Source organism: Microcaecilia unicolor, chromosome 5 (genome assembly GCF_901765095.1).
Source record: "Microcaecilia unicolor chromosome 5, aMicUni1.1, whole genome shotgun sequence".
NCBI lineage: Eukaryota > Metazoa > Chordata > Amphibia > Gymnophiona > Siphonopidae > Microcaecilia > Microcaecilia unicolor.
This window is the reverse complement of record NC_044035.1, coordinates 302,121,255-302,149,187: the sequence shown is the minus strand read 5'-3', so window position 1 is coordinate 302,149,187 and position 27,933 is coordinate 302,121,255. Positions and strand designations below refer to the sequence as shown.

The 27,933-nt window shown below is 45.0% G+C and overlaps 1 protein-coding gene across 5 annotated transcripts in view; it reads left to right on the top strand.

The window, feature by feature from the left end:
* The window catches only part of LOC115470793 (chromodomain-helicase-DNA-binding protein 9-like), a 624,303-nt gene that overhangs the window by 385,263 nt on the left and 211,107 nt on the right, over positions 1-27,933 (top strand). For all 5 annotated transcript variants that reach the window (XM_030204322.1, XM_030204321.1, XM_030204320.1 and 2 more), the window contains one exon: positions 15,566-15,745. In XM_030204322.1, coding sequence (XP_030060182.1) covers positions 15,566-15,745 — 180 coding nt within the window. The remainder of the gene's footprint in view (positions 1-15,565; positions 15,746-27,933) is intronic.

Sequence of the window (27,933 nt, the reverse complement as noted above, 5' to 3'; positions counted from 1 at the left end):
TGCAAGCGAGCGTTGGCCTTCTATCTGGAGCAGACACAGCCCCACAGACAGTCCGCCCAATTGTTTGTTTCTTTTGTCCCCAATAGGAAAGGGGTCGCTGTCAGGAAACGCACCATCTCCAATTGGCTAGCAGATTGCATTTCCTTCACTTACGCCCAGGCTGGGCTGGCTCTTGAGGGTCATGTCACGGCTCATAGTGTTAGAGCCATGGCAGCGTCAGTGGCCCACTTGAAGTCAGCCACTATTGAAGAGATTTGCAAAGCTGTGACGTGGTCATCTGTCCACACATTCACATCACATTACTGCCTCCAGCAGGATACCCGACGCGACAGTTGGTTCGGGCAGTCGGTGCTGCAGAATCTGTTTGGGGTTTGAATCCAACTCCACCCTCCAGGACCCGATTTGTTCTGTTCAGGCTGCACTCTCAGTTAGTTGTTCTTCGTAGGTCAATTTCTGTTATGCCCTCGCCGTTGCAAGGTTCAATTAACCTGGGTTCTTGTTTTGAGTGAGTCTGATAGCTAGGGATACCCCAGTCGTGAGAACAAGCAGCCTGCTTGTCCTCGGAGAAAGCGAGTGATACGTACATGTAGCAGGTGTTCTCCGAGGACAGCAGGCTGATTGTTCTCACCTACCCTCCCTCCTCCCCTTTGGAGTTGCGTTTTTTCCTCATTCCTTTGCTTGTCATTCAACTGAGCGGGAACGGTCGCGCACGGGCTGGAAGACGGCCGCGCATGCGCGGTGGGCGTGCCCTGCGTGCGGGACCGCCCGCAAAGTTTTGTTCCGGTTGGTGGGGGCTGCCGTGGATGTCAACCCAGTCGTGAGAACAATCAGCCTGCTGTCCTCGGAGAACACCTGCTACAGGTATGTATCTATCGCTGTCTTTAGCTTTAGTTGGGGGTGACCACTTTAAGTGAACTGCCTCTATATGCCATCCCCGCCTTCTAGTTTAAATACCTAGAAATATATTGTCTGAATTTCTCCCCAAGGACTTTTTTTCCTGCCACAGTGAGATGCAGCCCATCATTACAATATAGTCTTTTGTTTTTCCATGTATTGTTCCATCCTCCTATGTACCTAAATCCTTCTTGGTGACACCAGGCTTTGAGCCAGCTATTGAAATTTTCAGTACTTTGCAATCTTTTCTCTGCATTTCCAAAGGTAGGTAGTACTTCAGAGATAGCTATTTGCATCATTCAAAAAATATTCTGATTTTCATGTCATTTGAGCCATAGCAAAATAAAACTCTTCACTGCTAAGCACATTGTAAAAAAAATACAAAAGCTGAAAGATATCCTAACATAACGTACAAATATGTCATACAACAGTAACAGCAATTCCTGTGATTCAAATAACAAGAACCTTAGATTTGAATAGGCAGCACTTACAAATTTACACTGGGCCCAAAAATACGAGTACACCTCTTCCTACTGGTAAAACAGAACAAGTAGGACAGCTACAGATCTCTTTACAGATGCTACATGTTACAGAATATCGTACCTTGGTCACACGCAGAACACAGACAGACCCTCACCAAATACAGAATGGGATTACAAACTAGAAATAGAAATATAGAGACAAAAATTGAACTGGGAACCCCCAAAAGTGAAACTAGGCATCTACTACAATATGGGAGAAATAAAAACAGAAATGTATATTGTGTTGTACTAAACATAATACAAAGAGATCAATGATATGCATTTCCTAAACTAACAATCTAGTTCAAAATAAAACACTTATTTTTCTACCTTCCTCCCTGCCCCTGTGGCCCAACATCTCTTCCTTCTCCTTCCCTCTTCCTCCCTCCCTGCCCTTGTGGCCCAACATCTCTTCGTCTCTCTTCTCTCCCTTCCTACTCCATGTCACCCAACATCTCTCCCTCCCTCTTCTCTCCCTTCCTACTCCATGTCACCCAACATCTCTCCCCTCCTTCTCCTCCTCCCTGCCCTTGTGACTTATCCTCTCTTCCTCTCTCTTCCCGCCCTCCCTGCTCCTGTGGCCCCAACATTTCTTCCGCTCTCTTTCCTCCCTCCCTGTTCCTTTGGCCCCAACATCTTTCTCCCTGCCCTCCACCCCTTTGATCCATCATGGCTTCCCACCCCCTTGAGTCCACCACTTCTCTCTCCGTTTCTTCCCTCATTTCCCTCGTCCATCACTTTTCCCCACTCTGCCCCTCCAGTCCATCGCTTCTCCCTCCCCTCCCCGGTCCATGGCTTTTTTTCCTCTCTCTTCCCTCCCATAGGTCCAGAAATTTTTCTTTTTCTTTCTTCCCTTCCGTCCACCTCTTCATGGTTCTACCATTTTTTCTCTTCCTTCCCTTCCCCCTCATTGCAACCTCTCTCCCTATCTCTTTCTTAAACCGTGTCCTCGTTAAGGTTCCGCAGCAACAGCAGCAGTAATTCACAGCCACTGCTTGCAGCCTGCTTGGAGCCGCTCTTCTGCCGCAGCTCGCCCCTTTTGACGCAACTTCCTGCTTAAGCAGGGGGTAGATCAGAGCAGAAGAGATGTTCCAAACAGGCTGCAATCAGCGGCCGTGAATTACTGCTGCTGCCGGGGAGTCTACTTGAAGAAATGGTTTAAGGTATACTGGGGAAGTGAGTGACAGGGAGAGTCGAAGAAACAGCATGCTGCTCTGGGTTCTTGAGCAGTGCTTGAACTGTCAGTCTGCCCCTACCCCTTGCGCCCTAGAAGTGGGAGGCAGCTGTGGAACACTGGTTGAGAAACGCTGTTCTAGATTGACTTTCCCCCTAGCACTGTTCCACTTCATACAATTATGGAAATACTCTAATCAAAAAATTGGGAGTCTCCACTGACCATTCAGGTTGCTCCAAGGAAAATTGATACAATGTATAGAATACAGTAATTCACTGGGTTGGAGAAAACTCTGTTACCTTATCACTCCGTAGTTGTGGAATCAAGCACACTCACAGTTAAAGATCAGGCATTGAAGCTAGAACATTGGCTTCTTTTCACAGAAAATAATTCAGGCTTCATTGCTAACCAGTCAAGTATTGGATTATCAACTCTATTCCACAGTTTGCTTAAAATCTCTAATACAGAGTGCACTCTACTTTGCAGAATTCCCTCTGAGAAGGTTGAGTTCCATAAGCTTCCCAGGAAACCTCTGGATTGTTGTAAATATCTGGCAAGGCAAGCCTTTTTGATTCTTTTTAAATCTCTTCATTCATTTCTGTCTTAGGAGTTGCAATGCGATGTTTTCCTGGCTCAGGGTCTTCTACCTCGAATCTGCTGTGCAGGAGCATCTAGAGGACATCCCTTGTTATGGAGATAATTTGGTGACAAAGTCGAGGAAGTGGCTGACCTAATTTTAAAAAACATGCAAATACTATAACAATTCTATCCAGGCCTCAGACTTCTTCTACCTCTTCTAGGAGGATTTTGACACTCCAACTATTATCTGTCTAATGTCGTTACACTCCTACTCCTCCACCTCAAAGGACTATGCCCCAGCACTCATGTGCAGGACAGCAGCAGGATCAAAAACCCCAGACTCCTTCTCAGTCTAAACAACAACCCAATTTTTGACTCCTTCCTAGAAAACATTGCCACCATATAGTTATCCATGCCAAGCGACCTACCGGTAGGAGGAAGACTCATCCTCTTTCAACAGAGGTGGCCTCTCATAACCTCTGACTGTTGTGTACTATTATTATTATTAGCATTTGTATAGCACTACCAGATGCACGCAGCGCTGAACACCTGACATAGAGAGAGACAGTCCCTGCTCAATAGAGCTACACACCATACAGCACGGTTACTCTCTGCGTTGGGGGAAAAAAGACCTCCTGACCATCTACCAAGAGTCTTGTTTCAACTCCCTCCAGATGCAGCTACTTCGAGAGGAGCTCTCGGCCCTCCTTCAATAGAATGCAGTAGAATCGGTTCTTCCACCAGATAGGGTTGAGGGTTCTATTCCAGATATTTTCTCATACCAAAAAAAGATGGGAGCATTATGACCAATTCTCGATCTGCGAGTCTTAAACAGGTTTCTACTCAAAGAAAAAGTCTGCATGGTTTTCGTGTGATCACTGCTTCCCATGATACAACTCAACAACTGACTTTGTACACTCTAGATTTGAAGTACACTCTAGATTTGAAGGAGGCATACACACACATTCCTATTCTCCCTGCACACAGAATGTTCCTCCACATCCACTGTGGGACTCTACATTATTAATACAAGGTGTCACTGTTTGACTTGGTTTTGGCTTCTCAAGTCTTCACAAAGTGCCTGATAGTGATAGCTGCAACACTTCACAGGTGGGGGTATACACGTCTTTTCCTACTTAGGCGACAGGTTAATCATGACAGCCTCCTGGGTGTCTGCACACACCTCCATTCTAGAAGCCATAAGGCTCAAATTTAGTCATGTAAAGGCAGGCAAGGGAAGGCGCTACAGTGGCCCCCATGGCTACTCCACACTTCTGTTTATAGAATCTATTTTGAAATTCAAAATAATTCTCAGTGATTACCCAAGATAATAACTGGCGCATAGTTGTGAACTTGGCACCTACATTAACTGCCTCAGACAGATATTCACACGCCACTTGTATAACCTCATTATGAGGCAAATTAGTGTACAGGGCGATTACATCCAGACCTACCATATGAAAGTTAGCGTGATCAATCATCTGGTAGTGAAAAACTTCCAGCAACTCTATAAATTGAGAAGAGTCACAAACATATGACCTTGCTCGGTTAACAAATTTCTTCAATGTGTTATCTAAATATTTAGACAACGGCTCCAGCACAGAGTCCCTGGTGGACACTATAGGGTGTCCAGGAGGGTCCACTGTAGATTTATGGACCTTAGGCACAAAGTATATATAAGGGGGTTTTGGATGAGGATGACATAAAAAACGTTCCTTAACTGTCATAACTCCATCCAACACAGCCTTATCCACAAATTTAGAGTTCATATTTTTCATTTGCTCCGTAGGATCTTCTGTTATACATTCATAATATTGAGCTTGTTGTAATTGTCGTAATCCCTCCAATATATACTTGTGTGTGTCCATCACCACAGTGGACCCGCCTTTATCTGCCCTTAAGATGGTAAGTTGCTTATTATTAGACAATTGGCGAATACAATTACGTTGGCTATTAGACAGATTATTATCATAACCACCCTTATGCATCTCTATGCTATCTAGATCACGAAGAACTAATTTTTGAAAAGCTGCTATGGAGGAGTCAATTGGACCCGGGGGGACCCATCTTGATCTGTATCCTGTACAATTCCAATTTATTTCTTCTCCCTTACCAGTCTGGGTGGTACCAAAAAATAAACGGAGTCTAAGCTCCCGAAAAAATCTAAAAAGACCTTGTGTAGAAAATAAGTACATAAGGAATGCCATACTGGGAAAAGACCAAGGGTCCATTGAGCCCAGCATCTTGTCCACGACAGCGGCCAATCCAGGCCAAGGGCACCTGGCAAGCTTCCCAAACGTACAAACATTCTATACATGTTATTCCTGGAATTTTGGATTTTTCCAAGTCCGTTTAGTAGCGTTTTATGGGCTTGTCCTTTAGGAAACCGTCCAACCCCTTTTTAAACTCTGCCAAGCTAACCGCCTTCACCACATTTTCAGGCAATGAATTCCAGAGTTTAATTACACGTTGGGTGAAGAAAACTTTTCTCCGATTTGTTTTAAATTTACTACACTGTAGTTTAATCGCATGCCCCCAGTCCTAGTATTTTTGGAAAGCGTGAACAGACGCTTCACATCCACCTGTTCCACTCCACTCATTATTTTATATACCTCTATCATGTCTCCCCTCAGCTGTCTCTTCTCCAAGCTGAATAGCCCTAGCCTCCTTAGTCTTTCTTCATAGGGAAGTCGTCCCATCCCCGCTATGATTTTAGTCGCCCTTCGCTGCACCTTTTCCAATTCTACTATATCTTTCTTGAGATGCGGCGACCAGAATTGAACACAATACTCAAGGTGCGGTCGCACCATGGAGCGATACAAAGGCATTATAACATCCTCACACTTGTTTTCCATACCTTTCCTAATAATACCCGACATTCTATTCGCTTTCCGAGCCGCAGCAGCACACTGAGCAGAAGGTTTCAGTGTGTTATCGACGACGACACCCAGATCCCTTTCTTGGTCCGTAACTCCTAAGGTGGAACCTTGCATGACGTAGCTATAATTCGGGTTCTTTTTTCCCATATGCATCACCTTGCACTTGTTCACATTAAACGTCATCTGCCATTTAGCCGCCCAGTCTCCCAGTCTCGTAAGGTCCTCTTGTAATTTTTCACAATCCTGTCGCGAGTTAACGACTTTGAATAACTTTGTGTCATCAGCAAATTTAATTACCTCGCTAGTTACTCCCATCTCTAAATCATTTATAAATATATTAAAAAGCAGCGGTCCTATCACAGACCCCTGAGGAACCCCACTAACTACCCTTCTCCATTGTGAATACTGCCCATTTAACCCCACTCTCTGTTTCCTATCCTTCAACCAGTTTTTAATCCACAATAGGACATTTCCTCCTATCCCATGACCCTCCAATTTCCTCTGTAGCCTTTCATGAGGTACCTTGTCAAACGCCTTTTGAAAATCCAGATACACAATATCAACCGGCTCCCCATTGTCCACATGTTTGTTTACTCCTTCAAAGAATTGAAGTAAATTGGTCAGGCAAGATTTCCCCACACAAAAGCCGTGCTGACTCGGTCTCAGTAATCCATGTCCTCAGATGTGCTCTGTAATTTTGTTTTTAATAATAGCCTCTACCATTTTCCCCGGCACCGACGTCAGACTCACCAGTCTATAATTTCCCGGATCTCCCCTGGAGCCTTTTTTAAAAATGGGCGTTACATTGGCCACCCTCCAATCTTCCGGTACCACGCTCGATTTTAAGGATAAGTTGCATATCACTAGCAGTAGCTCCGCAAGCTCATTTTTCAGTTCTATCAGTACTCTAGAGTGAATACCATCCGGTACAGGAGATTTGCTACTCTTCAGTTTGCCGAACTGCCCCATTACGTCCTCCAGGTTTACCGTGAAGTCAGTAAGTTTCTCCGACTCGTCCGCTTGAAATACCATTTCCGACACCGGTATCCCACCCAAATCTTCCTCAGTGAAGACCGAAGCAAAGAATTCATTCAGTCTCTCCGCTACGTCTTTGTCTTCCTTGATTGCCCCTTTTACCCCTCGGTCATCCAGCGGCCCAACCGATTCTTTTGCCGGCTTCCTGCTTTTAATAACCGAAAATTTTTTTTACTATGTTTTTTTGCCTCTAATGCTATCTTTTTTCGTAATCCCTCTTGGCCTTCCTTATCTGCGCCTTGCATTTGCTTTGACACTCCTTATGCTGCTTCTTGTTATTTTCAGACGGTTCCTTCTTCCATTTTCCGAAGGCATTTCTTTTAGCCCTAATAGCTTCCTTCACCTCACTTTTCAACCAGGCCGGCTGTCTTTTGGAGTTCCGTCTTTCTTTTCTAATTTGCGGAATGTGTATGGCCTGGGCCTCCAGGATGGTATTTTTGAACAGCGTATTTATTAGAAGGGACAAACTAAAGTCCTTTATTCAAAATGTCATTTTGATCAGATGTTAACTGAATCGTAGAAATATTGATCACATTACTACTTTCTTCGTCTTTTTTAATTTGCCTGTTAGTTTGGTTGTATCTAGTTTGACTTCGGCTGGCCCCTCCTGTAGTTGTTCGGTAATTCGTAAAAAAGAACTAGGTAGTATATTATCCTCCTCCTGTATTTTATTAGATACTATTTCATTTTTCTTACGGTACACCTTGTTCCTTCTACCATCATCATCTCCTGAGGAGTCGCTAGACGACATCTTAAAGTTAACCTTTCTTCCTCCCGGTCTCATCCTCCTCCCCCAGCTACGTTTATTCATCCAGCTATAAACATAGCTTTTACTATAATCATATTCGTCTCTCTTATACTTATCCACCTTTAAATCTCTCTGTTCCATGCGATATTGATCGATTTTCAATTTATGCTCATTGTACTCCTCAAATGTTTGTTTATCCTGGACTACTTTAATACTATCAAGTTTCTGCTGGAAATCATCCTGATGCATTTTAATTTCTTCCTGCAATGCGTCTATGGTGAGTAGCATGAGGTCCAATGAACATTGGGTAATGACTGAGTTCCATTTAGCCACATAGTGATCATTACCCAAAAACCTGGGTTCTTTATTCATTCGGAGTCCCCATGGAACTCATTGAACATGAATATATTCAATTAAAATGGCAGAATTTGAATTTAAAACCAGGAAGTGTGTGTGTGAAGATTTGCAGCATTCCTGTCAGGCTAGAAGTTTAGCATGTGGTTGTTTTGACGTTTTGGGCCTGCTCTCCCTATTTGTTTTGAGGTAATTGAAGTCACCTATTATTATAGTGTTGCCAAATTTGCTAGCTTCCCTAATTTTTGTTAACATTTCATCATCTGTTCTGGTCTAGTGAATGTAGTAAAGCCCTCCAGTATTAATTTCTTTTCACATATGGAATTTTTATTCATAACATTCTGTTAGAGCCAGGTGCTATATTCCCATCTAGCACCTTTTCTGATTTTTCGAGCAGTTACTATATTTGGCTTTGGACAAGATCCTAAAGCTTCAATATTTGCAGAACCACTTGTGAGGTGGCTGGTAATCAGTCCTGTGCTAAACCTGCTGTCCTTTGTCCAGTTAAAAAGCGCTACAGTCCCTAGATCCTGAAAGGAATCTAGAATTTGTGCTCCATTTAAAAAAGAAAAGTGCATGGCCCTAGCTTTTCTATTGAACTGTCATCCCATAGCTAACCTATCATTTGTGGCAAAGATTGTGGAAAAAATTGTGGCAAACCAGTTGGTAGCATCGCAAATAATCATACTTTGGGAAGAGTCATAATACCAAACTGCATTAGTGCAGACATACCAAGTCACATGCATTTGACCCCAATCTCCAGCTCACATGCTGAAACACCCTCCTCTTACGCATTCAGGGAGTCTGAGTTTTCCCTAATTGCAAAGGCACACTCTGTCTCCCGTTCATGACACTCTGTGACTGAGATAAGGCACACCGGCTCTACCATCCTCCAGCACAAGGGTGCAATAAGAGTGTCTGAGTCATCGGAGCCCGATGAAAGAGGACTAGAGAAGTTTTTCTTGGCTGCCTGACTGATGGTGTGGAGGCATGGTGGAAACCTTCTAGCACTAAGAAGTAGCTGGCTGCCAGGTGACAAACACTATTAGTAACTTAAACTACTAACTTTAACTTCCTTCTCAAATCTACCATATGATCCCCCCCCCCCCTCTTTTTTTTGTCTATTTGAGATGCATGTATACAGTCTGTCACCCACAGCTCATAGTGGGATTCTTAATACACTTTGAAGACTTCTCAGGTGCTCCAGTGCAATATATTTATTTATTCCCCCTCCCCCTTTTTTCTTACCAAGAAGTGCCACTTTGCGAATAAATAATCGGTAACCCCCGCTGTGCAGAGGAAAAGCTGCATATTTCTCCAACAAAAAACCAGCAGCTGATAGCAGTTTAGCTGAACCTTCCACATTTCACAACAGATTGCTTTCAGCGTTTTTTCGCAGTGATTTTTGAGTACCTGTGTTCGTGTTTCCTTTCTCCTTCCCTTATTGTTTTATTTTCTTTTTTCACAAGTTTGTTTCCTTTGTTTTCCAGATCATTAGGCCACATTTACTTCTGCCGGGTTTGCCCATTCTTTTTTCTCTAGTGCCTTGACCTTTTTCTGGCACCATCTCTTCGTTGATTTGGCTGCGGAGGTTTTTCATCCATTTCCACTCAAGTTCCCAGTTACTTCAAGCGCTGTAGGTGCAATCGGACCATCTCTGGCAAGGACACCCAGTCATGGTGTCTTCAGTGTTTGGGGCCAGACCATAGCCCTGCTAACTTTGTCATCTGTCTTCGTGTGAAGAAGCGGACCAAAATTGCCAGAGAGGCTCAACACGAGAGCATTTTGGAGCCAGGTCCAATTCATTGGCATTGGTGTCAGCATCGACATCATGTACTGCACTAGCATTGGGAGTATCGGTACTTATGGCTTTTGCTAGAGCTGTAGACACTGGGAGCAGTGGTGCATTGAGTGGGTCTCCACCTGTCTTGATGCCGACTGCTGTGCAGGGACCTGGGACGGTCCAGTGTCGGACCTGACCCCGAGACAACTTAAGGATTTGATGTCATCCTCGTCAGTACCAAAGAGCCTTGCTGTCAAGCTTCGGGCGAAGGCCAAGAAGCATCGGCATCAATTGTCCTCAAAATACGGTGCTGGGAACTCCAGGATGTCAAGGTATTCGGCATCCGAGAAGCTTTGGAGCAGGGAGGACCACTCCCTTTTCATTCAGGAGGTGCCGATGTGTTAGTCTCCCAGCAGCTAAGACCCAACTACCGTCTTGACCCCCACCAGTTCTGCAGCCTGTCTCTGAACCGGCACCCCTGCTTTTCCCGGTGTCAGCCCTCGAGGTGCTGGATGGCCTTTTTCAACGGTCTGCATCGGAATGAAGGGTGCTTGTACCTACCCTGCCTCCTGTTGTGGTGGTGCGGCCCCCGATGCCGATGTTGCACCCAACACTATGTACCAGATCCATAGCACACCTGGATTTGATAAGCCCCAGTTGCCTTATCATTCTGTGGTGGTGGAATCTGCCCTCAAAAGTGCCAGGTGTTCTAGAGACTGTGCTTCAGCACCCCCAGGCACAGATGCTAGGACCTTGAACTCTTTTGGAAGGAATCTGTTCCAGGCGTCTATGCTAATGTCACGCATTCAGTCATACCAAATCTTCACAAGAGTCTACTTGCAGGATTCGATCTTCAAGGTGCTAGACTTGGTGGACTCTCTCCCACCGAAGCAAGCCAAGTCACTGCGCAAGTTGGTCATGCAGCAGAAGGCTACTACTACTATTTAGCATTTTTATAGCGCTACAAGGCGTACGCAGCGCTGCACAACCATAGAAGAAAGACAGTCCCTGCTCAAAGAGCTTATAATCTAATAGACAAAAATAAAGTAATCAAATCAATTAATGTGTACAGGAAGGAGGGAGAGGAGGGTAGGTGGAGGCGAGTGGTTACGAGTCAAAAGCAATGTTACAGAGGTGGGCTTTCAGTCTAGATTTAAAGGTGGCCAAGGATGGGGCAAGACATAGGGGCTCAGGCAAGTCACAAGTTCTTAGCCAGGGGCGCATACAACACTTTTGATGTGGCATCCAGGATCTCTGCCCAAAGTATAGCAATGCACAGTGTTACTCAGATTGTGAGCAGTTGGGCCGGGCCAAGGCCTAGTATAGGTGTGAGGCCAAGGTTGAGGTTGGGCCGAACAGGCACTACACAGTACCCCAGCTACCAAGCCCTGCACACACACAGAGCAACCAACTTGCACCTCCAGAAAAGGGAAGATAGGGCATACAGGTGGGCCTCACGGCCTATCGGGAACTCATTTACTCAGAATTCAAGCAGGTGGGCGTCACGGCTGAACCGGAACTGACTCATACATAGGGAGGGTAGAAAGGGAAGCACACACAGAAACACATCAAGCAGAACCCCACGGCATGCAAAGGAAATGAGGGACTGCGAAATAAAGATATTGTAGGCGGAGACCCTCAGACAGGGAAAGAAAAAGTCAGCAAAAATGGAGTGCGGAGCCTAACACACACACCCAGCACAGAAAGGGAATAGTGCTCAGCAATACAGACGATAGTTACAGCAAAGGAAGAACTAGAATGGTCCCAAGAGAAGACTGCACAAAGCAGACAACTGCCAGAAGCAGGAAAACTCTGCAGACAAAAGGTTAAACCAAACTCTGAAACACACAGCTGCGAGAGGCAGGGAACACTGCAGATAAAGGGTTAAACCAAACTCTGAAGCAGACAGCTGCCAGAGGCAGGGAACACTGCAGATAAAGGGTTAAACCAAACTCTGAAGCAGACAGCTGCCAGAGGCAGGGAACACTGCAGATAAAGGGTTAAACCAAACTCTGAAGCAGACAGCTGCCAGAGGCAGGGAACACTGCAGATAAAGGGTTAAACCAAACTTTGAAACACACAGCTGCCAGAGGCAGGGAACACTACAGATAAAGGGTTAATCAGAAGCACAGGGAAAGAGCAAACAAACAACCCCCCATGGAGAGAAACAAAGGAGCCGGAGTCTGCTACAAGGGCAGGACTTACAAACACAGCACAGGAGGGTAACTCAGAAGAAATGGGAACTAAAACAAATAAACTGGAATGGGACGAGGTAGGAACGCACCACACAGCACCACAGCCAAACAGAGAGAATCCCAGGTGCAGAATAAAGAGGTAATCAGACACACGCTGGAAGCAGCCAGCAGACAGAAACAAAGCAACAGAAAACTGCAAGCAAGGTAAGGAGTAACCAAACTCCACGAAAACACAGGGCTAATAGCTCAGACAGAGCGAAGGGAAGGCTTCAGCAGAATATGAATAACGCCAAAGCAGGGACTGTAGGGCAAGGTAAGCTTAAGTAGATCAGACTGACATCAGCTCAGCTCCTGACGGGCCAATCAGGAGCAGTCCCAAGCATTCCCCTGTCTGACTTGCAGAATTCTAACAGAATCATAACACACAGGCTCTCAATGATGTGTGTTTGACTTGGAGCCGGCGGTTCAGGAGAGGTTGGCGTGCCAGAGGTGTAACCTTTTTGGAGAATAGGTTGAAGAGGTTGTCGACAAAATCAAGAAGCGTACTGATACCATCTCTTCTCTCTCCCACCGGGTGCCTTCTGCATCTGCTTCCTCATCTAGGAGGTCTTTTGACAAGTCTAGAAGGAGTGCCTACTACTGAGAAGTGTAGGTATGCCGCTTCCTCTCACTAGCCTGCTCAGGCTCAGCCCCAGTGTGCTCATTCCCGTCAATAGTGTGCGCCTAAGGCCCCTGCTGCTCCCCAGTCAAAGCAGGTGATGAGCTTTTGACTGGATCCAGCAGAGCATAGCCGCAATCAAAGTGTCCATTCCGGACGACTTGCTGGTCGGGTGGAGGCTGTGTCAGGAGACCATCTGGATGTGGCATTGAGCTTGCCTACGTGATATGTATCTTCAAGCCACTTATCTAAAGGGCAAAAACAACAGCTTGGCCAACAGACTGAGCAGAATTATGCAACTGCATGAGTGGTCTGTCAATATGGGCGTTGCTTGAGAGATGTGGGGCACCTCTTCGTTGGATCTCACTACTCAAATGAATCACAAAGTCTCTCAGTTCTGTTCCAGGCTTCAGACCTATGACAGGCTAGCATTAGATGCCTTCCTCCTTCATTGGGGCACAAGCGTTCTGTATGCATATCCTCCTATTCCTCTTATGGGGAAGACTTTGCTGAAACTCAGACAAGACCGTGGGACCATGATTCTGATTGCACCTTACTAGCCTAGGCAGATATGGTACCTTCTTCTGGAATTATCCTCTGAAGATTGGAGATTGGAGTGTTTTCCAACCCTCATCAAGCAGAACGAGGGATCTGTTCTGTATTTTATCCTTCAGTCTCTGGATGTAGAGAGCCTAGGATTTGCTTCCTTGGATCTTTCAGAGGGTGTATCCATCTCTCCTACTGTCACCCCCCATCTGTCATATCCTCAACCTCTCCCTCTCCACTGCAACTGTCCCTGACTCCTTCAAGCATGCTGTAGTCACACCACTCCTCAAAAAACCATCACTAGACCCAACCTGCCCTTCCAACTATCGCCCAATCTCCCTCCTACCCTTCCTCTCCAAGATACTTGAACGCGCCGTTCACAGCCGCTGCCTTGATTTTTCTCTCCTCTCATGCCATCCTCGATCCGCTTCAATCCGGTTTTCGCCCTCTACACTCGACAGAAACGGAACTCACTAAAGTCTGTAATGACCTGTTCCTTGCCAAATCCAAAGGTCAGTACTCCATCCTCATCCTCCTCGACCTATCCGCCGCTTTTGACACTGTCAATCATAATTTACTTCTTTTGCTACGCTATCCTCATTTGGGTTCCAGGGCTCTGTCCTCTCCTGGTTCTCCTCTTATCTCTCCCACCGTACCTTCAGAGTACATTCTCATAGATCTTCCTCCATCTCCATCCCGCTCTCTGTTGGAGTTCCTCAGGGATCTGTCCTTGGACCCCTTCTTTTTTCAATCTACACCTCTTCCCTGGGCTCCCTTATCTCATCTCATGGTTTCCAATATCATCTTTATGCTGACGACACCCAGCTTTATCTCTCCACACCAGACATCACTGCGGATACCCAGGCCAAAGTATTGGCATGTTTATCCAACATTGCTGCCTGGATGTCCAACCGCCACCTGAAACTGAACATGGCCAAGACCGAGCTCATTGTCTTTCCACCCAAACCCACTTCTCCTCTCCCTCCACTCTCTATTTCAGTCGATAACACCCTCATCCTCCCCGTCTCATCTGCCCGCAACCTCGGGGTCATCTTCGGCTCCTCCCTCTCCTTCTCTGCCCATATCCAGTAGACAGCCAAGACCTGTCGCTTTTTTCTCTATAACATCAGCAAAATTTGCCCTTTCCTCTCTGAGCACACCATTCTAATCCACTCTCTCATTACCTCTCGCCTTGACTACTGCAACCTACTCCTCACTGACCTCCCACTTAACCATCTATCCCCCCTTCAATCCGTTCAGAACTCTGCTGCGCGTCTTATCTTCGCCTAGACCGATATGCTCATATCACCCCTCTTCTCAAGTCACTTCACTGGCTTCCGATCAGGTACCGCATACCGTTCAAGCTTCTCCTACTAACCTACAAATGCACTCAATCTGCAGCCCCTCACTACCTCTCTACCCTCATCTCCCCTTATGCTCCTACCCGTAACCTCCGCTCACAGGACAAATCCCTCCTCTCGGTACCCTTCTCCACCACCGCCAACTCCAGACTCCGCCCTTTCTGCCTCGCCTCACCCTATGCGTGGAATAAACTCCCTTACGCCAAGCCCCCTCCCTACCCATCTTCAAATCCTTGCTCAAAGCCCACCTCTTCAATGTCGCTTTCGGCACCTAACCATTGTGCCTCTATCCAGGAAATCTAGACTGCCTCAATCTTGATTGACTGCACTTTTTGTCCTTTAGATTGTAAGCTCCTTTGAGCAGGGACTGTCCTTCTTTGCTAATTGTACAGCGCTCCGCAACCCTGGTAGTGCTTTAGAAATGTTAAATAGTAGTAGTAGTAGTAGTAGTTATTCTGGCTCATTAATATTTAACACATCAGTACATTAGGCTTGCAATCTAGGTTTTCCACCCAACACAGTGGAGAGTTACTTGCCTAAGATCACAAGGAATGGCAGTGGGATTTATACTCTGGCTTCCCTGGTTCTTAGCCAGCTGGTCTTTTATTGGGGCTTTTTTTTTTTTGCATAATGTTGTAGGGGTTTTATTTTTATTGTCATTCTGCTATAACTAAATGTTCTTTGCATTTTTTTTTTTTTTACAAAGTATTGAACATATATTTGATGTTTTAGCATAGAATAGTACAGAGGTAATTTATCAATTTGTAGAAACTTTGGGATAACATATGGGCCTTGTTAGAAATGTGTAAATGTGTGAAAGAATGGTTTCTTCTCATAGATTCAACAACTTTCTAAAAAAGAAATAGAAGATTTGCTTCGAAGAGGTGCCTATGGTGCTATTATGGATGAAGAGGATGAGGGGTCCAAATTTTGTGAAGAAGACATTGATCAAATTTTGCAGCGTCGTACAAAGACTATCACCATAGAATCTGAAGGAAGGGGTTCCACATTTGCAAAGGTAGCAAATAGACACCAACAATGATAAGTTTGTATGTTGCTTGAAAAGATATGTTACTGAACTCTTGAATCTTAAGCGACATTTGCCATGGTGCATAATCATCATCTCACGATGTATTCATTTTCTTTTAAAATACTTAAATACATTTTACTTCTAATATTTTTGGCTTTTTTCAGAGAAGACACCTTCCACAAAGTCAGTAAATCATAGGGATCCAACTGGCAAAAAGAGCATAGAATCAGAAGTATGATGAAGCTGGCAAGAAAAAAAAACACTTTCAGAGTTTCAGCAGACTAACTAGACAATAATTGAAAAACATATGATGGTCAAAAAGAGTAGCCGTGGTAGAAATATGCACATCTGGCTATCATCATACCGGTGAATTGCATGTCAGCAAGGTTAACAGTTGCAACAGTTTGGCTGTGAGTTCACAAAAAGCCAATTTGTAATATTTTATGTGCTGTTTCTTTAATTAGTCTAGTTAAGGTATCATAGTCTCCAAAGTAATGCAGCTTTTTTTGATCTGCATTACAATACTGGAGAATTTAATGTCTCCAGTAAATTACTGGTTACGATTTTTGCTTCACTACACTGAGGGGCCACTGTAATAAGCTGTGCATTAGTATTCTGAACGGCTATGCACTGACAGTTAAGTAAAGAGAAAAAAAAATACCCCATTCCCCCTTGTGTAAGAAGGCTATCCAGTCCATGGCACCAGGCACAGAAAGGCCCTGATACTGCAACACCCCCATGAACCTAGAATAATCTAGTCCCAAAGAAGTATCCAGTGGCATCCTCATGTACTGCTACCACAAAATGGTGGTGCTTGACATCTAGTGGTACATCAGAATATACCTCTAGAAGGCTGCCTGCCACATTGGGGGGAAACGTAGCAATGTCTCCTGACTTAAAAGGAGACCCATTTGAGGCAACCGGGTCCATCTAGACTAGCAGGGTTTTTTTGGTAATGGGTGAAGGGTAGCTTTAAGGGCCTTTGGGGCTATCAGGAATGTGTTTTGCTGCACATCACCTCAGATGACCCTTTAACTCCCATACGAGAAACATTATTACTGCTCCAAGCTGCAGTAATTATTCAGCGATAAAGTAAAAGTGAAAAAAACATGCCAAAATGTTTTAGTGTGTGTGTGTGTTTTTTTTTTTTTTTTTTAAACACTGGCCGCAATTACCAGTTCTCTTTGTTTGCATGCATTTTGCATGCTCTCTGGGTTATTCCTTAGTGAGTTGGTTTTATTATGGATATTCTCAGAGGACAAGCAGGCTGCTTGTTCTCACGACTGGGTCGACGTCCATGGCAGGCCCACAAACGGAAATCTTCCATAGCAACAAAATCTTTGCTAGAGCCTTCCAGCGCGTGGGCACGGCCATCATCCTGCCCATCGCGCGAGAGTCCCGCTCAGTTGTTAGGGAGTGACTGCTTGTCAGTCTCTCTCTCTCTGTTTGGCCCGAGAAGAGCCTTTGTTTTTCGCGCTTTTTCCTCTTTTCTCTTTTGTTTGCCCTGTTCCCTTCAAAATTAATTAAAAAAAAAAAAAACACCTTTATTTCCTAGATTTTGTCCTTTATGTTTCCTTTCACTTCCGTCAGGCCTTGGGCCCGACCATCGCCCAGACGCCTGTAAGTTGTGTTTTAGCCTTAAAAAGCGGACACAGGCATCGAGAAAAGCTCTTCGGGATCGTCTTTTTGTAGCTTCGCCCGGTTCTTTGGCATCGATGTCGACTTCGGTACCGAGGTCGGCGGCGTTGATATCGGCACCGGAGATGGCATCAACTTCAGGAGCGCAGGTAATGGCTGTTCGAAGACCACCACATGCTGGGAGCAGTGAGCCATCGAGTGGGTCTCCACCTGCCCCGAAGACTCCTGCTGTGCAGGCCCACCGGGACCGACCACTCTCGGACCTGACCCCGAGGAGGCGTGTGGATTCCATGTCCTCCTCGTCGGTACCGAGGAGTATCAATGACTTTCATTGAGCAAAGGCTAAGAAGTACCGTCATCGGTCTGCTTCTAAGCACGGTACTGGGAGCTCCGGGGCATTGAGGGATTTGGCACCCGTGAAGCGTTGACGCCGGGAGGAACACTCTCGGGCAGCCCAGTACCGCCTCCTCAAGATCTACAGATTCTGCCACACATTCCTGCACCGACCCCACAGCCTTCCTCGCCAGCGACTCTGGGCGAGCGCATCCAAGCCATTCTTCCAGGTCTTCTGGAAGGGTTGCTGCATCAGTCTGCTCCGGTGCCGGGGGTGCTTGCGCCCTCCGTACCGTCGATGGAAGCGGCAGCTGGCTCTTCGCCTGTGGTGAGGTCTCCGATGCCGGTGCTGCATCGGCCTCGGCTGCCACCCAGGTCGACTCCCCGTTGACATCACTGGATGGAGCTTCATCGCCGCTAGCATGGGAGTCGACTTCTCGACATCGCCATCGAGGACGTGGTTCCCCGGCGTCGAGACGGGCCCGGTTTCGGACTGCAGTTAAGGAACTCTTGTCCGATACTGATGAGGATGCCTCGTGGGATGAAGGGCAAGATCCCAGGTATTTCTCTTCTGAGGAGTCTTGTGGTCTTCCCTCTGATCCTACTCCTTCTCCAGAAAGAAAGCTTTCTCCCCCAGAGAGTATTTCTTTCTCGTCATTTGTCCGGGAAATGTCTGTGACTGTTCCCTTCCCTGTGGTATCTGAGGATGAGCCCAGGACTGAGATGCTCGAGGTCCTTGACTATCCTTCGCCACCTAAGGAGTCATCCACGGTTCCTTTGCATAATGTGCTCAAGGAGACTCTTATGCGGAACTGGATGAAACCACTCAGTAATCCCTCCATTCCCAAGAAAGCTCAGTCCCAATATCAGATTCACGGAGAACCTGAGCTGATAAAGTTTGTTACCTCACGACTCTATGGTTGTGGATTCCGCTCTCAAGAGAGCCAGGAGTTCTAGAGACTTTGCCTCGGCGCCCTCGGGGAGAGAATCTAGAACACTGGACTCTTTTGGGAGAAAGGCCTATCAGTCTTCTATGCTCATGGCCAAAATTCAGGCTTACCAGCTCTACACGAGTATTCATTTGAGGAACATGGTGAAGCAACTGACGGACTTGGTCGATAAGCTCCCTCTGGAGCAGGCCAAGCCTTTTCAGGAGGTGGTCAGGCAGCAGAAGGCGTGTCGTAAATTCCTGTCCAGGAGTGGTTACGATTCTTTTGATGTTGCATCCAAAACCGCTGCCCAAGGTATAGTGATGTTCAGACTCTCATGGCTGCGTGTCTCTGACCTGGACAATCGAGTCCAGCAGCGGAGTGCGAATGTTCCTTGCCGGGGGGATAATATTTTTGGTGAGAAAGTCGAACAAGTGGTTGATCAGATCACTCAGCGGGAAACCGCTATGGACAATCTCTCCCGCCGGGCACCTTCTGCTACTACCTCATCAGGTAGACGTTTTTCTGGTGAAGGACGAATGCTCCCTTTGCTTATAGCAGGCGTAGGTACAATCCTCCTTCTCAACAGTCTTCCCAAGCTCATCCCCAGTGCACTCGTTCTCGTCGACAGAGTGCGCCAAGGCAGGCCCCTGCAGCTCCCCAGCAAAAGCAAGGGACGGGCTTTTGACTGGCTCCGGTTGAGCATAGCCACTGTAAAAGTGTCCATGTCGGACAGCTTGCCAGTCGGAGGGAGGTTAAAATTTTTTCACCAAAGGTGGCCTCTCATAACCTCCGATCGGTGGGTTCTTCAAATAGTCCAGTTAGGATACTCTCTCAATTTGATATCCAAGCCTCCAAATTGCCCACCGGGAGCTCAGTCCTTCAGCTTCCAGCACAGGCAGGTAGTTGCAGAGGAACTCTCCACCCTTCTCAGCACCAATGTAGTCGAGCCCGTTCCACCAGGGCAAGAAGGGCTGGGATTGTATTCCAGGTACTTCCTTGTGCAAAAGAAAACAGGGGGGGGGGGGGGGGGGGATGCGTCCCATCCTAGACCTAAGGGCCCTGAACAAATTCCTAGTCCGAGAAAAGTTCAGGATGGTTTCCCTGGGCACCCTTCTTCCCATGATTCAGGAAAACGATTGGCTATGCTCTCTGGACTTAAAGGATGCTTATACCCACATCTTGATACTTCAAGCTCACAGGAAGTATCTTCAATTCCATCTGGGAACGCAGCACTTCCAGTATTGTGTGCTGCCCTTTGGTTTGGCATCTGCACCCTGGGTCTTTACAAAGTGCCTGGCAGGGGTTGCAGCGTCGCTACACAGACTGGGAGTGCATGTGTTCCCTTATCTCGACGATTGGTTGGTGAAGAACACCTCAGAGGCAGGAGCTCTGCAGTCCATGCAGATGACTATTCAACTGCTGGAGCTACTTGGGTTTGTAATAAATTATCCCATCCCATCTTTTCCCTGTTTAGAAACTGGAATTTATAGGAGCTCTGCTGGACTCACAGACGGCTCATTCTTATCTTCCAGAAGCGAGAGCAGACAATCTTCTGTCTCTAGTTTCCAGGGATAGGGCACCTCAGCAGATCACTCCTCGGCAGATGTTGAGACTTCTAGGCCATATGGTCTCCACAGTCCATGTGACACCCATGGCCCATCTTCACATGAGATCAGCTCAATGGACCCTAGCTTCCCAGTGGTAATCAAGCTGCGAGGGATCTAGAAGATGCAATCCAGTTGTCCGCCGATTTTCAGAATTCCCTTCAGTGGTGGACAATTCGATCCAATTTGACCTTGGGACATCCCTTTCAAATTCCTCAGTCACAAAAAGTGCTGACAACGGATGCATCCCTCCTGGAGTGGTGAGCTCATGTAGATGGGCTTCACACTCAAGGAGTTTGGTCCCTCCAGGAAAAGGTATTGTGATTGAACAACTGGAAAGTTATTTAGATAAATATGATATTTTCCATTATTCCCAATCTAGATTTTGGAAAAGTTTTGTATCAAAACTGTAGTTGGTTCTTTTATTGCTAATGGAAAGACTCTATTAAGTCATGGTCAGGATGCAGTGGTCATTGTTTGATCTGTTGAGCGCTTTTGATTTTTGTAGATCATGACCTTTTGTTAACAGTGAATTTGGTTTCCAGGGCGCAGTATGGACCTGGTTTCAAGGTTTTCTATCTAATCGGTATTATAGAGTAAAATCTTAAGGTATTATATTGGATTCATAGACAGGCCTGTTGTGGGGTACCGCAGGGTTCACTCTTACCTCCTTCACTTTTCAATCTTTTGATTCAATCAATTGAATTAGTCTTGGAGCAGATTAATGTAAAATGTTTTATATATGCAGATATCACTGTAATCTATCCAGTTATGAGAGATTGCTCTCCTATTCTGTTTGGTATTCAAAATTGTATAAGTTTGATAAATAACTGGATTTCTTCCCACTTAGATAAAACTAAGTTTTGTGGTTAGGCTCTATTGGTGATCCTCTGAGGTGTCAAAGTTTCATCATTGGTTTTGACCAGTTTTTCTTTAATATTTCCTTAAGGATTCTTAAGGTTGAGGTTGATAGCTTTCTAACTATGAAAAATCATGTTGACTCTGTAGTTAAAAAAAAAAAAAATCTTTCTATGTTCTTAAGAAACTTAGAGCAGTTAGAAAGATTTTTGAGGCTGTTGGTGTTACAAGAAATGATACAGTTCCAAAATGATATTTTTCCAGTCAGAGTTTGTTTGAGAATAGTCTTTTGTTAAGGGTAGTAGATGTGTTAATGGCTTTAGGTCTCAGTAGTTTCCGGGCGGGGAGTAAAATCTTTGCAGTAGTACCTTTTATATGATTCAGATCTGATCCAGGAAAATAAGCTGATATCCTGCTACATATTTCAATAATTCTAACAATCAAACGCATATCATGCTACATTGGTACAAATATTGATTTTGTCCCACGTGGACTATTGTAGTGTCGTTTTATCTGGTTGTACCAAGGCTTCAATTAGATGGCTTCAGCTGTTTCAGAATATAGCAGCAAGGCTGATCTGTTCTTTGCCTAGATTTGAACATGTTACTCCTGTCTTCCTTGAATTACACTGGCTCCTAGTAGAAGCTAGAGTCCAGTTCAAACTGCGCATTATTATATTTAAAATGCTATATGGAGAAGCTTCATTTTATAATTAATTTAATCAATTCTTTAGCAAACAGTAATCCTTATGGATTGTGTGATTTCACTGTTATTGTGTTGTCCTTCAGTTAGCAAAGTTATCTTGTTAAAATTTTTGACATCTTCATTGCCCTATCAGGCCACAGTTGTATGGAAGTTTTTGCCTTTGACTAGTAGATTGTATAGAAATTATAGAGTTTAGAAGATCTTAAAAACATTTTTATTTATAAAGTTTCTACTGTCGTAAAGATTTGTTTTAATGAATATAGTGCATCTTAAGTGTTTTGAAAAGTAGTATCTTCTATTTTTAGGCATGATGATAGGCAACTTGCATAGCCAGCGTGCTTGAAGAGACATTATAAAAAGTTGAAAATGAAGTTTATTTTGAATGCATATTTATTTAAAACAAAATTGTTTTAAGTGTTTTTTTATTTCATAATTTCATGACTAGGCATGGATTTGGAAATTTTAAATTGTCATTTTTGAGTAAAAAGGAGAAAAAAAAGCAAAGTTTATGTATTACCTTAATTGCTGTATAAGAAGTTGAATAAAGAGCCTTTCTTAGCATGCTGATCATCATGCTGGGGTATCCTTGGTTCTCTCACTGTGATGGAAGCTTTGTGAATATATTGGATGAATCATGATATTTCAAATCTTTAGTTTTTTTTTTTCCTCCAGTTTTCTGTCTCTACGTCTATTCCTGTTTATCTTTTTTTTCTTCCTCAACTCATTCATTTTTCTTTTCTGGTCCCTAAACCCCCCAAATCCAGCATCTCCCATCTATGTTCCTATTCTTCCCTATGTCTGACATTGCCCACTCTGTGTCCATAATAACTCCATCCCATGTCTGGCATTGCCCTCTCTGTGTCCATCTACCATCCACATGCAGCATCTCACCCTTCCTTTCTTCCCTTTCGTCTAGTGCTGCCTCTATCCCCTTCTGCTCCAGCCCTCTGTTCCTCCCCTCCAGTGCAACCTCTGTTTCCTCCAGCTACAGCCCTCCCCTATAGCGCTTCCTCTGTCCCCTTCAGCTCTCTCTAGTGCTGCTCATCTCAGTTCCAGCCCTCTCTCCAGCACTGGCCCACTTTCCCCACAGGGGTCTGGCATTTTTCACTGCGAAGAGCCCCTTCACGCCTGCTCTGGGGCCTTTATTACAACAGAAGGCAGGAGCCGGCAGAGGAGGGAAGGCCCCTGGAGCAGGCCTATGGAGGATCTTCTTGCTCAAAATGGTGGAAAGACGCAACATGATGAGAGAAGGAAAGAGATGCTGGACCCGTGGTAATCACGGTGGTTTTTTTTTTTTTTTTTTTACAGCATGAGCAAGGCTGTTAACTTCTCCCATGGGGTGGTAAAATTTTGCGCCCGCATTAAAAATGCTGTAATGTTTTTCTTAATTACCCCTTCCCCAGTTCTGAGGCTTTTCCTCCATATTTTTAAAGAAGTCCTGGATATATCTTTTTTAGAGGTGTAGCTGTAAGTTTTGTTCCCCTAGGTATTTTTTTGGGATCTCTTGTTTTATTTGGAGTATATTTTCCTTTACTCAGTGAATTGCAAGAGGACCTTATGAAACTGTGTATTTAATCTTGTGATCTGCTTGCTGTGTTTTCTAACTTGTTTATTGACTATTTTTATTTGATATCTGTTAATCTGAGTACTAGATTTCAAAACTGCTATAACTCTGTATTACATCTTTTTCTTTTTCCTTAAAGTGGGTTGAGCTCTCCCCCACCTGTTTGTTTGTAGTCAAAATGTATAGCTTAGGCGTGGCTAAATCTTCTGCTTTGAGAGAGCTGAAGGCTACTACACAGTCTCTTGACTCCTGCTTGAAGTGCTGAAAGCTCACAGATAAGACTTGTTCTGGCATTATTTCTAGTTATCCCTACCTTAGAGCTGTGGTTTTTGGCATTTCTGGTTCATTTCTAAACCTTGTCTTCCCCTAATCCCAACCAGCTGTGTAGATAAGTGGCTTAATACAGCTCTAGAGAGAGGTTTTACAGCAAACACATTCCACAGGTTTTAAGTTTAAGCCCACCCACCCTGCCCCTCAGCCCATTCACCCCAAGATTGATACTTCCTAAATACACTACTTATCACAAATTAACTCCATCCAAATTACAACTGTTTTTGAAAAGTAAACCATTCATTATCACAGTACATCCCCAGCCTTTTGCTCAACATCAGGGGCTTCCTGCTCTAGATAAAAAGGGCCTCTGTTAACATATCCATTGGTTGCTATTCTCATTATATATCACACAGGATACCAATTTACCTTCTCTTCCTTAAACTTGTTCATCAAGCTTCTCTCACTGTTGGCAGTACCGTATTAGCAGTATAATCAAAAAATCATTGTCAGCTATACCCATAGATCAGGATCAGATTTATTCTAGGTCTTTACTTTGCAAGATTAATCTATTGAATTAGGTCTACAACCAACCGGCACATCAGGGAAAGGAGAGGAAAAAAAAACAAAACAAAAACCCCCCAAAACAAATACTCTGAAGGAAAAAGCTCAGTCACTGAATTTCAAATAGTCAGATGCATATATTGAATTCCACCCACACAGTAAATCTTTTCAGGTTCTCAGTTCCTACCCTAAAACTACACATTAACTACCTACCCCCTATATCCCATAGAACAGGAGTAGGAGAAATAACAGGTAGTTGTGTGACAGGCTACATATTTTATTATAACAAGTACAACAGCCCCTACATTTAGATTGTACACCTGTCTTTTAGATTGTAAGCTCCTTGAGCAGGGACTGTCCTTTCATGTTAAATTGTACAGTGCTGCGTAACCCTAGTAGCGCTTTAGAAATGTTAAGTAGTAGTAACTATGGTATAGAAACAAAGAACCCCTAAAGCTACTGCTTTCATTACAGCTTCTACCACTGTCAAGACCAAACCCTTGGACCAAGACAAGATTCTGGTTTCATGTGATAAATGTACATACATTGAGTCCCTTGTGAAAGAAGTACAAGAACTAAGAGAAGAAGTGGCAAGACTAAGAAACATCTGGGACAACCAGAAATTTGACCAAAAGACGCAGGTCAAAACATTGAGGACTTCCAGCAAAGGGAGAGAAGATCTTGGGCAGACAGAGCACAGCTGGTAGCAGGTCACCAAGTCCCACAAGATCAATCCTCCAACTCCACCTTCTATTCAACTAAAGAATTGGTTCACAGCCCTGGAGGTAGAAGAGCTAGAAACATCTAAAAAACAGGAAGAAATAATGACCAAAAATGCCATCACAGCTGGACAATTGGCCCAAAGAAAGTGAAAGGTAGTGGTGGTTGGAGATTCACTTCTCAGGGGTACCGAAGCGCCCATCTGCTGGCCAGATATGTTGTCCAGAGAAGTGTGCTGTCTGCCTGGTGCAAGATTCGTGATATTGTGGAAAGATTGCCTAGACTCATCAAGCCTACGGACCACGCTCCTATTCTACTCATCCATGTTGGCACAAATGATACAGCTAAATATCCTACTGAACATATCATACGAGACTTCGTGGCTTTGGTCAGAGGGTGAAGCATCTAGGTGCACAGGTGGTGTTCTCATTGATCCTCCCTGTCGAAGGTAAAGGTCGAATGAGAGAAGCATCTTGGAGATAAATGCGTGGTTGGTGCTGACAAGAGTGCTTTGGTTTTGTAGACCATGGGATGATTTTCCAAGAGGTACTGAACGGTGATGGTGTCCATCTGTCAAGGAAGGGAAGGAGTGTCTTCAGCAACAGGCTGGCTAAAGTACTAAAGAGGGCTTTAAACTAAAATTAATGGGGATGGGTATAAAAGGCCACGAAGCCATAATTAACTCCAAGGAAGGTAGGACATCTAATGCCTGTATAGAAGAGAAAAAAAAAAGAGTAACATCTGAAGAGCCTTGTATATACCAATGCCCGTAGTATGGGAAACAAACTTCTAGATCTAGAGGTTAAAATGATGGAAGCAGACGTGGATTTAGTGGCAATCACGGAGATGTGGTTCACGGAGAACCATGACTGGGATGTTGCTATACCTGGCTATAATCTATTCAGGAAGGACAGAGTAGGAAAAAAGGATGGAGGTGTGGCATTATATGCTAAGAATGATATCCAAGTGACAGAACTGCAGGACATGTGGGATATGGAAGAAACGCTGTGGGTTAAACTGGAAAGAGGGAAAGGAAAATGTATCTATATCGGAGTGATATACAGACCACCCTCACAGTCAGAGGAAATGGACAGGGACTTAATTGAAGACATCCACAAGATAGCTAGGAAAGGGGAAGTACTACTGATAGGTGACTTCAATATGCTGGATGTTGATTGGGGTGTCCCGGCTGCGGGGTTGTCTAGAAGCAGAGAGATCGTAGATTCCCTACAGGAAGAATTGTTCCAGCAGTGGGTAATGGAACCGATGTGGGATGGAGCTGTTCTGGACCTGGTGCTTACGAATGGAGAGTACGTTTCTGATGTCGAGGTGGCAGACCATTTGGCATCTAGTGATCATTGTATGGTATGGTTCAATATTAAAACAGGAAGAGAGGGCTCATTCGAGATTGAAGGTCCTGGATTTCAAAGGAACTAACTTTGTCGAGATGGGGGAATTTCTCAAGGAACAGTTAGCGGGATGGGAACAGCTGAAGGATGTAGAACAGTAATGGACAAGACTGAAAGGAGCTATAGTAAAGGCAACTAAACTGTTAGAAAATTACATAAAAGTAAGAGGAAAAGAAGGCCTCTCTGGTACTCGAATGTAGTAGCTGAAAAGGTATGGGTAAGGAGGCTAGCCTTTGCACGTTATAAGACGACTCAGAAAGATGAAGACAGGAGAGAATACCTAAATAAGCGAAGAGAAGCTGGAAAAGCGAAGCGGCAAATGGAGGAAAAGATAGCTAATATGGTAAAATTGGGTGATAAGACCTTTTTCAGATATGTAAGTGACAAGAGGAAGTGCCATAATAGCATTGTGAGGCTCAAAGCTGAGGGAGAGAAATATGTGGATGATGATAAGGATAAAGCTGACCTGCTTAACAATTATTTTAGCTCTGTGTTCATGAATGAAAGACCGGGAGTAGGGCTGCAGAAAACAAAGACTAAAGGGGATGGATGTATGGTAGACCAAGACCCGTTTACGAAGGACTGTGTTCGTGAGGAGCTTCCCAAACTAAAAGTAGACAGATTGATGGGCCCTGATGGGATACACCCGAGGGTGCTTAAGGAACTCGGAGAAGTTCTGTCAGCTCCGCTGATGGACCTCTTCAATGCTTCCTTAGAAACTGGAGTGGTCCCGGTGGACTGGAGAAGGGGGGATATGGTTCCTTTGCACAAGAATGGAAGTAAGGAGGAGGTTGGGAATTAAGACCTGTCAGTCTGACCTCGGTGGCGAGTAATCTAATGGAAACGTTCTAAAGAGAAGGATTGTGAGATTTCGGTCCGGTTGGCTGGTCCCAGTTGTCTCCCGGTGCTCCCTGGTACTTGTGACATATCCGGTGATGCCATGTCACGGTCACTCAGCCCTTCTGGGTAGGGGGAGTGTTCTGCCCCTCTGTTTCTCTGCCTTACCGAGTTTCTGTAGTCTGTTCAGCAGCAAGTAAATTAAAAAAAAAAAAGAGCAAAAGGAAAAGTCAGACAGCCACAGGAGTCTCCTTTTGGCTGGATCGAGGTTCGTTGTGCACTCTGGCCCAAGCGGAGCAGGAAGCAATCATTGCCCTCTGGTAGGACCGGGTTCAATGGTGCTCAAGGCAGACGAGGCCGGTGATCACTTTTCCCTTGCCTTAGGACATGCAGTGTCAGCAGTTTGCAACTGAAAAAAAGTCACGAAGGCCTCCGTGAAGCGCAGGCTCCTCTGTTCAGCTGCAGAATGTGTGCTGTGATCTCGGTGCCCACCAAAGGGGTAAAGCACTGCTCGAAGTGTGGGGCCTTTCACTCTGCTCTAGGCTGCTACACTGAGTGCGGACCAGCTGCTTCTTAGCCTTCGGAGGCAGTAGCTGAGAAAGTCGCGGTTTTGGAGTTGGCGAGGGTCATAAGTACATACGTATTGCCATACTGGGAAAGACCAAAGGTCCGTCAAGCCCAGCATCCTGTTTCCAACAGTGGCCAATCCAGGTCACAAATACCTGGCAAGATCCCAAAAAAG